Genomic DNA, 11,153 nt, shown 5'->3' with positions numbered 1-11,153 from the left:
TCTCCTGTCGATTTTCGGTTCTTCGACCCCATTCTCCATCGGCGTCTCCTTGACTCGTTTTGTTTGGTTCCCGGCGTAGCGTTGCCCCTCGTTTCCGCATCCAACCACAACCACGTCACGCGTGTAGCGCCTCCGCCAAAACCTACCCAAGAAGCCCCGTTTCGAGGCTGCATTGACAGACCGAGCCGAATTGATCTGCCGGCGCTCGAATCATGGCCATGGAGAATTACCAGAAACTCGAAAAGATCGGGGAGGGTGTGTTGTCAGCGTTCCGTCGGCACTGTTGCTGTCGGCGTCAAGGAAGCTGACACAGACGGTTTGTTAGGCACATATGGCGTCGTCTACAAGGCTCGCGACCTGAACAATGGCGGTCGGATCGTGGCGCTCAAGAAGATTCGGCTCGAGGCTGAGGACGAAGGTGTTCCTTCGACCGCCATCCGCGAGATATCGCTGCTCAAGGAAATGCGCGATCCGAATATCGTGAAACTCTACAACATCGTCCACGCCGACGGCCACAAACTTTACCTTGTCTTCGAGTTCCTCGATTGCGACCTCAAGAAGTACATGGAGGCGCTGCCTGTCAGCGACGGCGGAAGGGGCAAGGCGCTTCCTGAAGGCACCGGTCCTCGCGTACAGACCCTGGGACTTGGCGATGCTATTATCCGAAAGTTCATGAGTCAGTTGTGCGAGGGCGTTCGGTACTGCCACAGCCACCGGGTGCTGCACCGCGATCTCAAGCCGCAGAACCTGCTCATCGACCGCGAAGGAAACCTGAAGCTGGCCGATTTCGGCTTGGCTCGCGCCTTCGGCGTCCCTCTCCGCACCTACACCCATGAAGTGGTTACGCTCTGGTACCGCGCACCCGAGATTCTACTTGGTGGTCGTCAATACTCCACCGGAGTGGACATGTGGTCCGTCGGCTGCATCTTTGCCGAAATGTGCACCCGCAAACCGCTCTTCCCAGGTGACTCCGAGATTGACGAGATATTCAAGATCTTCCGGTACGTTTTCTTCCCTGCCAGAAGACACATGTCAGGCATTAGGTTAACGCTCAACTCTACAGCTTGCTCGGGACCCCGACCGAGGACATCTGGCCCGGTGTGACCAGCTACCCCGACTTCAAGGCTTCCTTTCCTAAGTGGGTGCGTGACCCCTCGGTGCCTCTGATCCCGAACCTGGATGAGGCGGGCTTGGATCTTCTCGAAATGATGCTCGTCTACGACCCCGCCGGCCGTATCTCTGCTAAGCAGGCCTGCAACCACCCTTACTTCGAGAGCTATGAGGGCCGTGAACGCTTACGGGGGGGCCCGTATGGCGGTAGCTACCACTAGGGAAGGGAGCTCCCCATGGTCCCTATGAAGACGATGAAGACGGTCCATCCAAAGGGCCGACAGCGCATGCTGCCACCCTTGGAGAACAGACTTTAGAGGGAATCAGCCGGACGAGCGAGTGTCGCGGCGTCACTTCAACTACTACTCAACCTGAAGCATCCACTAGTGTTCGCATTCAGGATACTTGTCGCCCATTGGGGGTTTACTAGCTGCATGTGGCTGGCATTTACCGGCGATGTTTAGCAGTGGGAGGGGGATCCAGCATAATTTGTTATTGGTGGCCATGATGTGCAGAGCGTGAAGGCTTTGGAAGGGGCACAAAGGGGAAGGAGAATGGTGTGCACTGGCAAAGGAAGCCCAGCTGAGCTTGTGGGGTTGCATGGCGGGTTCATAGGGGGATGTTCATGAAGTTGTTTAACTGTCGCGTCTTTGGGCGTTACTGGCATCCCACGCGGTATGCGATACAGAGTGGGCCAAGCTTGTCACCTCATTCACTGGCAAGCTTCACCAATGTATGGAGTAGTGGAGAGGAGAGTCTCGCACAGACGAGGGAATGCAATGGAAAACGATGGTCCGTGAGTGACTTGCTCTCTGTCCCCTTTACAATGGGGGAAGGACTCCTGAGGGCCGCAATAGTCTTTACGTAGCCTATTTTATTTTAAAGATGCCGTGATGGCATCAAACGAGGTGAAGACCTACAGTGCCTCCATCATTGCATGCTATACATAATAACGGTTAACCACTTAGGTAGGCATTATCCAGCTCGTCCCCTCTCATCCGTCAACATGTCTGACGTCGTACCTCCAATCCACTCCTACTTTGCTGCCAGAACACACATTCGACTGCTTCAACTGAGTCACCTAGGCTAGTAGTATGCAACATACGAGGTGTGCATGGATGCATCTCAGAGGCGTGCCTTATCTCGCCATGCTCAGCCAACATACGTCGACGACATGACGAGGTATTGCGTTTTCCTACGTACGGCTGCGGTCCGGCACATGCGGAACGGAAACTGCGGCATCGAAGAAGTCAATGTTTGCCACCGGATTCGTGTGGCTAAGCCGGCGACCGCTGAGGCGTTGGTTACAATCCGCACATGCCCTGGGGTGGTGACGAATATTTCCGGCGGCAAAGTCAATCCCATGTTGTCTTTGTCCCATTCCCTCCCAAGTGTGTTCCTAGGGAGGTTGTTTTGAGCATGAAATTGGGTTACCATGAAGCAGCAGCGCGGCGTACGGCGGCGGCCGCCCAAGATGACGCACGCCACCCCAAGACTTCGGATGATGGTGACATTATCATCCGGCGTCGAGCTAGAGCTGTCGGAGCGTGGCTGATGGATCGCAAGAAGTCGGCCATTCTGGGTAACGCAACCACAACTTCGGACTCAGTATCCTTAGATCCTGAGACTCGGACGCCCCTTGCAGGCCTCCGATTTTCAGTCTATTCAGAGGGCTGTTGGAAACTGGAGCGCATCGACGCGATTCTCCATTGGAAGCAGAGCCCATGTTTGCTTGTCGTGCCTCTCGCTTCGCGGCATCGCCATCCCGCCGCCTCAGTGCCGCGAGTCGGCCCCCAAAGCTTGGCAATGGCGGCCGACCGTTGAATCGACGTCACTGGCAGTCAATCATGTCGGATCTCCGACGGGTCGGAGAAGGCGACAAACAAAAGATTGAGAGCTTCCGGGCGGACCAAGATCTTTCGTCGTGTGGTATTGACGTTGACAATTCTGTCCTATTTGTATCTTTTCCACCTAACCGTTCTGCATGTCATTTCCTTTGGGACGAGGGGTGGAAAACCATGCGATGCGGTCCCTGAAGAGGGCTAGATCGTTCCGGAATTTGCCGGCCCCCAATCCATCTTCGGCCTCATATTGGGAAAAGCATACGGGATCCCGCCAGGGACTGTAGTCGCGGCGTCTCTTGTCTGGAGGGTGTCGCTCACGGGCGCGGGAGCTTGCAATCGGATCTTCAGGAAGCCGCTGCAACAAGGGTCCGAGATCTCCAGGGTCCAGATCGAGATCTCGCCTGTCGCGCTAAAAACGGTTTCCTCCGAGAAGGCGCGCCAATAACGAGTAACGGACTTTACCCATAATAGCATAGCGCATTCATGCGGCTAGCCGGCCAATAGTATCTCGAGGGAACGATCTGGGGAAATTTCAGGGGCCGAAGTCTGATGCGACGTTAAGCGCCCGCCTCGTCCTTCCGGCGGCAGCCGTGGCGAGGACGGGCGCTTGCGCTTGTAACCGCGCCCTCCCCGCTGAAGACTGAGGTCATTCTATTCCCTAATTTCCCTTCATCCGGTTGCGCGCCGCCTGTAGGTGTGAAGCGTAGTCTGTCGCCAGCAAAAGCGCAGCGGCGGCGGCCTGTGTCAAAAACGCAGGGTCCTGCAACTTCATTGCGTCGACAGGTAGCGAATCGGTAGGCGACGAGGAAGGACGTAGCCCGAAGTATACCGCCGTTGGCATTACCTTTCCGGCGCGGTCGTGCTAGTGCGGTCCCCAGCCCGCTTTCGCTTTGCACCGTCACCACGCACTTCCGGCCTCGACGGCGTACTCGCCACCGCCGTCCGATATACGGCGAATGTCGAGTCTATGTCTGGGAGACCCAACCAGTCAAAACTGTGACTCTAGGTACTATGCTATGAGTAGCTTGACGGGTTGTCGACACGGGCCGTGGCGCGTGGTCTCGGGTTGTTTCTGGCGTCCGGCATTCTAACAGTTGCCACTATGCCAGTCCATCTAATGCGGATGGCCCGGGAAAGAAGCAACTCGGCGGCCCGCTCTCGCACGCTCGTTATGGGTGGCTGAAGTGCGCCAGCCTTAGGGCGCCCTGCTTCAGCTGTCCAGGGGAGCGAGCGAAGCTTGCGCGTATGCCCATCGCCCCCCCAGATTGTCCACGCAACTCTCATCGTGAAATTAAGCCGCAGCTGTGGTAAAGTGGTCCATCATCAGGTTAATTAGTCGGGATCCATCATCTCCGGGTCCTCCTCGTCATCGATATAACTCTCCTTACTATCAGAGGTCTCGTCTCTATCCCCACCCCTAGAATCATCACTCTCCCCACCGTCACTGCCCTTATCGTCATCATCAGGAACAAACTCCTCTGACCCTTCCTCGGCGGTACTATTATATACGACGAAGGCTTCGTCAGCACTAGCTAGGCTCTCCTCTAAGTCTGCCGATATCTCCTTGTTATTGGAGCTAGGAGAAACTTTGAGCTCTATAATTATAGGCCATCGTACCTTATAAGGAGGCTATTTCGGACAAGGGATATTGCGACTAATAGGTTCCTAGTAATTCATTAGTTAATAGATAATCCGCTAATAGTAAAGTATATATTACTAAGTTATTAACTTTCGTTTAGAATTCTACGTAGCGTTTTTCTTGAGTTATATGGAAGAGCTATTGTTTTATTTAGATGTTCTTTTAGTATATAATATAGAGCTTATTATAATTGAAACCAAGCTTATATAGTAATAAATAAACCTAGTCATCCATAGTAGAAAAGCAGATTATAATACTAGCAAAGAGGTAGTCTATATACTCGAAAACCTTAAGTTTAATAAGTCCGGTAACGTGGTTGATAAGCGAATGTTATAGATAAGCGAATGTCACATGAATTCACCCTAACATGTCTTATATCTTTCTTCCCATCTTCCTTTACTGTGACGGTGGAACGCACCGACCATGATGATGATATCATTTGTATATATAATGATTCATCATACCAAGTGATGATTCATTATACATATTCCATTACATCATACATGCAAGCTTAGACCTACTCACATCCTATATTTAAAGCCTACCTTGCAGTCTCGAGGATTTCTTTCCTCCTGCAAGTTCAATATTCTTGCAATGCAGTCAGTTTACCACTAGAGGCTTGACCCTAGCCTTGAACGACAGCCCTCGTGATATTTACAATGCAACATAGGTCACAAAAGCGACGAGGCTCAGATGCAACTAGCTCTTCTGGCAATGCAAAATAATTTGAAGTTAAGCGCTCGAGCGGCTGATAAGATCTACAATATAGATTATAAGAAGCTAAGCTGCTAGCGACGCGGTATATAATCACGATGCGATATTCTAGCTAATTCGCGGAAGTTAACCAATTTGGAAGAATCGGTTATTGTTTAATATATCCTCGACCTAGATTCCAAAGGATTTCCTCCCTGCTTATCTAATATAAAAGATATAGCCAATCGACTACTTGCCGAATATAACACGAGATATATTGGAACGTATTAGGTATATAACTTTATCAAATGGCACCTAGAGCTTACTATATATTTTAATTAGAAATACGACTATTAGAAGGCCTAGTATAAAGATCTAGAAATCATTCGCGGCTGGTTTACACTTGTATAGAACACGATCATGAAGTATAGCATCTAGGAGGTAGATATCTATAACTTTGACGAGACTAGGTTTCTAATAGGTATTATCTTAACCGTAATAGTTGCTATAAGCTCTGAACGGCATAGCAGGGCAAATTTAAAGCAGCCTAGTAATCGGGAGTAGGCAACGGCAATCCATAGTGTTAATGTAGCTGGCTAGGCGATCCCGCCATTTGTTATCATCAAGGGTAACTATCACCTCTCCTCCTAGTACAAGAATAGCCTATTACCGAAAGACTAGGTCATTGCAATATCTAAAAACGGTTGGACAACCAACGAGAGAGGCTTAGAATAGATTCAGCACTTTAACAAGCATACCAAAGCTTAAATAGTTGGAGTTTATCGCCTTCTTATCCTTGATGGCTATGATAGCCACCACTCGACTAACTTCGAGCTCTAATATAAAGAGAATAATATTATTATACTCTATATACCTCCCTACTTGTCTTATATCCTTTAGCCGCTTAATATTAGGTATTTTAGCCCGCTTAAAACGGTATATAGCAAGTAGATCGAGAGTATAATATAGGCAAACATAACTTATATCACTAAGGAGGACTTCTTTCTTGCATTCTATGCTACTTTCTAGGCCGCCCTAACTCCCAAAAACATTGAAGAGGGTTTTAAAGGTGCTAGACTCATTCCTCTTAATCCCGAGAAGGTAATATCCTAGCTTGACATCCGTCTAAAGACGCCAACACCCTCGAACTTGCGGCCTAGTAGTGCTTATACCTAGGTTTCTAAGACCTTAAATAACCTAACTAAAGCCTCTATATAGTCCACCCTTGTTAAGAATCGAATTACCTAGCATCAAAATAGCTCTCTGACTGAGATTTTAAGAGCGGTTGATATCTTTGCGAAAGAGACATCCAAGGTTATATATCAATTAGTATTATTAGGAGCAGAGAACTAAAGTCTCCAAGCAGCAAATAAGATACTAAGCAAGCTTCGGAGGACTAAAAGACAATAGCTCTAGCAAGGAGAATCGCTTTCTATATAGGGTACATAGGATCTAGAGGGTTAGAGAGAGGTTGAGGTATAAATAAAGGAGGAAACACGGGCGGGTAGTAGTCGGAGGCCAAGGGTCGAGACGCGTACGCAGCGCTATGGCACCTGCGGCAAACCTGGCCACAATGCACGTACCTGTCAGGTAATTGTGGAAATGTCTGATGAAGACAATTCTGAGTAGTTCCTTTGGTTTTAAGTTATTTTGGTGGAATTAATGTAAATTTACTTGAGAGGGTATATTTTCATATGATATTCGCTTGTCTGACATTCGCTTATCAACCACGTTATAGATATCAAGTTTGGGCACTAAAAGCTCGAGACCGCTAGTATAAGTTTTACCTACTGTGTAGACATTACGACTTGCATTATTATGAACCCTTTGGCTTCACTGAGACCTACAGTCTGACCAACAGTACCTTCGACCAGCGAACTCTTTCAGAGGTAGGACTGCCTATGATTTCGTCACATTTTGGCTTCGCTGAGACTTACAGCTCGACCAGACTACCTTCGACTAGCGAACTCTTTTAAAGGCAAGACTACTTAGTTTCGTCACACCAGGTCATTATCTAGCAAATAATACCTAGGTAGTAGCTCTTTGTTAATAATTAGCAAGACTTCTTGAAAAGTCGATAGAGGTATAGGGCCTAAATCGATAATATATTAGCGACGATGCTTAGAAATATTGTCTTTAGTAGTCTTTACCACTTAAGCTAAAGTAGATTTCAAATCTAAGGCCGATACAATAGTTAGTATTATATTGGTTAGTTTAAAACTAGTAATAGTGCTTATTTAGGAAGCTTACTGTCACGAGGGCCATCGTTCAAGGCTAGAGTCAAGCCTCTAATGGTAAACTGACTGCATTGCAAGAATATTGAACTTGCAAGAGGAAAGAAATTCTCGAGACTGCAAGGTAGGCTTTAAATACAGGATGTGAGTAGGTTTAAGCTTGCATGTATGATGTAATGGAACATGCATAATGAATCATCACTTGGTATGATGAATCATTATACATACAAATGATATCATCATCATAGTCGGTGCGTTCCACCATCACACTTACCCTTATTCTACTATGGTAGTAGGGTAAGTTTTGTAATACATCTTATATAGTTGCTAGTTAGCGCCCTAGTACATAGGAAGATTGATTGATTGAAATTAACAGGCTTAATAGGCACCTCTAGTTACTCTAGCGGAGGCTCTATCGAATACCTAATGTCGAACTTACGCCTGTATAACGAGCTGGGTAGGAAGGGTAGAGTGTCACGAACTAACCATATAGCAAGACTCGGTGGGGCGCAGCAGAAGCAGACACAGCCAATCAGCAGGGGTGGAAGCTGCAGGCGGCCGCATGAAGACGACCCGGGTAGCTCAGGGTCGCCAGCGAGCGGAAGCGATCATGATAGACTTGGGTAGCCGTCTACCCAAGGCGATCGAGGGTAGATTACGATAGCTGGCGAGCGGCGGCGAGCCAGCAGAATCGGCTAAGTATATAGTCATTCGTTCTGGAGGGCTCTGGGAGTCCTCCAGTGAGCAATACAAGCAATAGCCTCTACCTATTGTGCAGACATTGCGACTAGCATTGTTGTGAACCTTTTGGCTTCACCGAGACCTACAGTCCGATCAGCAGTACCTTCAACCGGCGAACCCTTTTAGAGGTAGGACTGCCTGTGGTTTCGTCACATAGAGGCTCTGGTATGATTCCTTTTTACCAGTTCAATGTCAAAATATTTGCACTAGAGACGGAGCGCTCTAGTTGCTAAAAACAGTCGACCAAAAGTCAGTTGATTTATTAGGCTAAACCTAAATTAGATAAAAGTCTTCTACGTTTGGTCCTATATTCTTCATTGCCTATTGGAAATAAAATACACCTCCTCCAGCATATTACACGTTAGCGTGGTACTTGCCCCACCCACTATCCCATTTTCAGCATACAGTTACGTCAAAATCAGCATACAAGTCACTTTTCTAGTACTTTCCATAGAAAAGTGACCTCCTTCAAAATCCGTTCAGCCGACCCACTAAAAATCCATAATCTTCGACTTACATGCGCATCAGGAACACCATGGACATCGACACTATTATCAACCACAACCAAGACCTACACAAGTCGCCCTGCGCAGAGCGTTTTTACCGACTACATGCAAATAAGGCCAACAACCGTACAAAACACTGGTTCCAACAGGCCACTAGGTCCCAGGACCTATCACGTGATAAGAAGGTAGGCACCTTGCCTACTAGATTACCTACCCACCTACCTATCTTACTAACTCTCTCTCTCTCTAATAGATTGAAATTCGAACCTTACACAAGCATGCCGGCTGGGACTATTCCACTATTGCGAAGGCTACGGGCACAACACAACGGCAAGTGCAGCTTGCCCTGCAGGGTCCTTTGACCCCAAGGAAAAAAGGAAGGGTTGGGCCCCGGCCTGTCGTCAAGTCCCCGCAAAAGAACGAACTGATCGAGTTCCTACGGTCCGATCCGCTGAACCGCAAGCTTCCTTGGGCTGATTTGCGGTACTATATTCCAGGTTTCGAGCTCTTCGGAGAGCGAGCTATCTCAACGGCACTCGAAGCCCTTGGATACAAACGGACGATTCGACCCCGTCGCATTCAGCTTACCGATAAACACAAAGCCGATCGCCTCGCCTTCGCATACGAACAGCTTTCATTACGCCCGTACCAAGAAGACTGGGAGAATGTCCTCTTCTCCGATGAAACGTGGGCGACCAACAATCCAATGTGGAAGCAATGGATCACAATTCACGACACGGAAGATCCAGAGACCTGGGCACTCATACGAACTAAGCCACACGGGTGGATGTTTTGGGGCTCATTCGCCGGCTGTCGCAAAGGACCTAGCTTCTTCTGGGAGAAGGAGTACGGTGGTATCACTGCAGAGAAGTATCAACGGTTCATCATCCCTTTGGTCCATACATTTTATATAGAGTTTGAAGACATGTGGTTCCAACAGGATAACGCAGCACCCCACGCAGCTCGCGTAACCAAGGCATTACTGACAGCACTTGGGATTGACTACATTGTATGGCCCGCACGGAGCCCAGACCTTAGCCCTATAGAAAATGTATGGTTCTGGATGAAGAATTGGATCGAGGAAAACTATGATATTCAGCGGTTAACCCGGGCTCCGCTTCGCCGGGCTATTCAGGAGGCTTGGGATACAGTGCCCATAGAATTCTTACGGCAACTAGCTCACTCAATGCCCCGACGGCTCAGACAGGTCATTGCAAATGAAGGAGGGAGAATTATGTACTAGGTACTCTGTATGCAGTAGAAAATTGTATGTGTATGGTGGTATCTTGACTCTCTCTTGACTCCTGCAGGGGTTTTGCCAGCTCTGGTTAGTCGGGTGGGGCAAGTACCACGCTAACGTGTAATATGCTGGAGGAGGTGTATATTGGAAATGCATAGATCTCTCTAAATGATACATCAAACCAATCATGGGTGTCTAGCTAATAATGTGCCAAGCGCTTATATAATGCTAGTATGTGGCCTCGTGGACGACCAGCTCTCCGCCTCTCCGCGCCGCGGCGGCAGGGGAAAGTGTGGCTGGTGGGCAAAGTCGTCGTAGCCGATGGGGCCTGTCAGCCACTGCCAAGAATCCCAAGTTCAAAGCTGCGCCCTCTTCCGAGATTTCAAGATTGGTCATGCTGGCACATCAACTGCCGACACCGAACCGAGGCTTATGCACGACCCAAACCTTACAAGCTACGACATGTGCTCGCAGAGACCTAGCTGAGCCAGTTTGGTCTCTCATGACAACCACACTGCCGAGAAGAATGTTCCAGTGCCACACGCATTCCCAGCGCAGCCCCATGTATGCAACACAATTGGCCGACATATCAAGTTTTCATCCAAGACATGGAGCGGCCCAATCACGGCTTTCGCCGCGGAACTGGCCACGCCGACTTCGATCCCAACACAACCCTGGGTCGGCTCAAGGCCGGATTCGGAAAGGATGCGGGGACGCGTGCCTCAGTGGCCTCCCGCATTTCTTCCGGGTCGCTCCTCCGTCGCAAGGGTGGGGTATTGGCGCTGGTGAGGGGTTGCCGATGGGAATGGGCGGTGTGGCGGTCTCAGTCTGTGCTGGCCTCTTAGGCGGACGGTGATTACAACCATCTCGCCGTGCCGCGATGCACGAGCCAGGGGAAGCTGCATCGAAAGGGTACGATATGTTGGCACGAGCGGTACACTACTGGGAGTCTTGTTGCGCTGGAGTGACTGTGCATCCGGTGTGGTCTCCATCATCACATGGCTCAAATGGCGAATCTCTCCGATACTAGCCACCAGTGTTCCGAAGAAACGTGACGGAAGTCCGAGGAGCACAGTCACTTGAAACATCGGGCCGTTGCAAATGTTTGGTTGCGATGTTTCGACGGAATGTGCCATGGCTTGGCAG

At 49.3% G+C, this 11,153-nt stretch overlaps 1 protein-coding gene across 1 annotated transcript; it reads left to right on the top strand.

The window, feature by feature from the left end:
* Nucleotides 1-218: 218 nt before the first annotated feature.
* Nucleotides 219-1,331, top strand: B0T15DRAFT_401169 (kinase-like domain-containing protein; the record flags this gene model as incomplete). The annotated part of the gene is made up of 3 exons (XM_062865093.1): nt 219-255; nt 326-1,001; nt 1,064-1,331. 3 exons carry the CDS (start codon nt 219-221, stop codon nt 1,329-1,331), a joined length of 981 nt encoding a protein of 326 aa, XP_062719392.1.
* Nucleotides 1,332-11,153: the final 9,822 nt, after the last annotated feature.

This window comes from Chaetomium strumarium, assembly GCF_033439665.1.
Source record: "Chaetomium strumarium strain CBS 333.67 chromosome Unknown B0T15scaffold_6, whole genome shotgun sequence".
In the NCBI taxonomy this organism is placed as follows: Eukaryota; Fungi; Ascomycota; class Sordariomycetes; order Sordariales; family Chaetomiaceae; genus Chaetomium; species Chaetomium strumarium.
This window is presented reverse-complemented; position numbering and strand designations above follow the sequence as displayed.